General features: G+C 36.3%; 1 protein-coding gene across 1 annotated transcript in view; it reads left to right on the plus strand.

The window, feature by feature from the left end:
- The window catches only part of LOC100638278 (uncharacterized), a 6,892-nt gene that overhangs the window by 3,226 nt on the left and 2,400 nt on the right, over positions 1-1,266 (plus strand). The window contains exon 2 of the mRNA XM_020006081.1: positions 102-1,190. Within this exon, the coding sequence (XP_019861640.1) occupies positions 102-1,190 (1,089 nt within the window). The remainder of the gene's footprint in view (positions 1-101; positions 1,191-1,266) is intronic.

Below are 1,266 nucleotides of genomic sequence, written 5' to 3' on the forward strand. Positions count from 1 at the left end.
GAAATGTAGACATTGTACGTCATCTTGTAATTGACAAACACTGTGATGTTAATGCTAAAGGGAGGTTTGGCTATACACCATTACATTATGCATGTGAAAAGGGTCACTTCGAAATTGTTAAAATTTTGACTAATCATCCACAATGTAACATTGAAGCTGAAGATGAGAATAATGATAGGCCAATACATCTAGCATTAAGTGGTAAAACTCACATGAACATCGTAAATTATCTTGTTGAAGTTAAAGGTTGCAATACTCAGGGCATAACAACTTATGATATGAAAGTTAGTAGTTATCTTCATATTCATCAATCCAGTGGTATAGCATTATTACGTGTTGTTAAGTGTATATTGACAGGTCCTCCTGGTGCTGGTAAGAGTACATTAAAGAAGAGACTCCTCAATCAATCTCTTGATACAGGTCCTTCTCTTAGTACTGGTGTAATTGATGCAGCTGTACAAGTTAATTCATTTCGTAAACTATCACAGCACAATGCAGTAGTGACTACAGAATGGAAGGAACAGGAACTTGATGAAGAAGCTGTACTGATCACGAAAAAACTATTACCAGCAGACAATACATCAGATGAAAGTACTAGACCTACTGGATCTCATCAGTCTACTTTATCATGTGAAGATACAGAAACTTTATCATTTGAAAACCAATCAAGATCACCAGAAGAAATAGGCCTATCTGGTCAACATGATAATACAGGTGATACATCTTCACCTACTTTCATGCACTCTGAAGCAAATGATGCTGCAAATTATAATGAAGAGAGCTCAGATATGGAGCATGAGAATATAGATGATTCATACGGAGCACCTGTCAATTGCGAGGAAGAAGAAGCCAGAACTGGTACTGAAGTGCAAAATAGCAACAGTTCAGTAGTAAAAGGATTTTCAGAATATGTAATGAAGATACCTGCTAAAAAAAGACAAGAGTATGAGAGGAAGTTTGAAGCAAAAGATGACAATCACACAATGTTACACATCATTGATACTGGAGGACAACCTGAGTTTCATGAAATATTACCAGCTCTTATAACTGGCCCAGCTATCAATCTACTGGTATTCAAACTAACTGAAGATTTAAGGAGTCGCTATGAAATAATCTATCGAACCTCTGCTGGTGATTCTAAACCTTATGAAACCTCATTGACACATGAAGAAGTGATATTTCGTTCACTAGCAAGCATAGCTTGTTTAAGACAGAACACTATTGGATGGAGTTTTGATGAAACACCTATTGAAGATAAGTCAGAAC

Source organism: Amphimedon queenslandica, unplaced genomic scaffold (genome assembly GCF_000090795.2).
Source record: "Amphimedon queenslandica unplaced genomic scaffold, v1.1 AMPQUscaffold_10419, whole genome shotgun sequence".
Classification (NCBI taxonomy): domain Eukaryota; kingdom Metazoa; phylum Porifera; class Demospongiae; order Haplosclerida; family Niphatidae; genus Amphimedon; species Amphimedon queenslandica.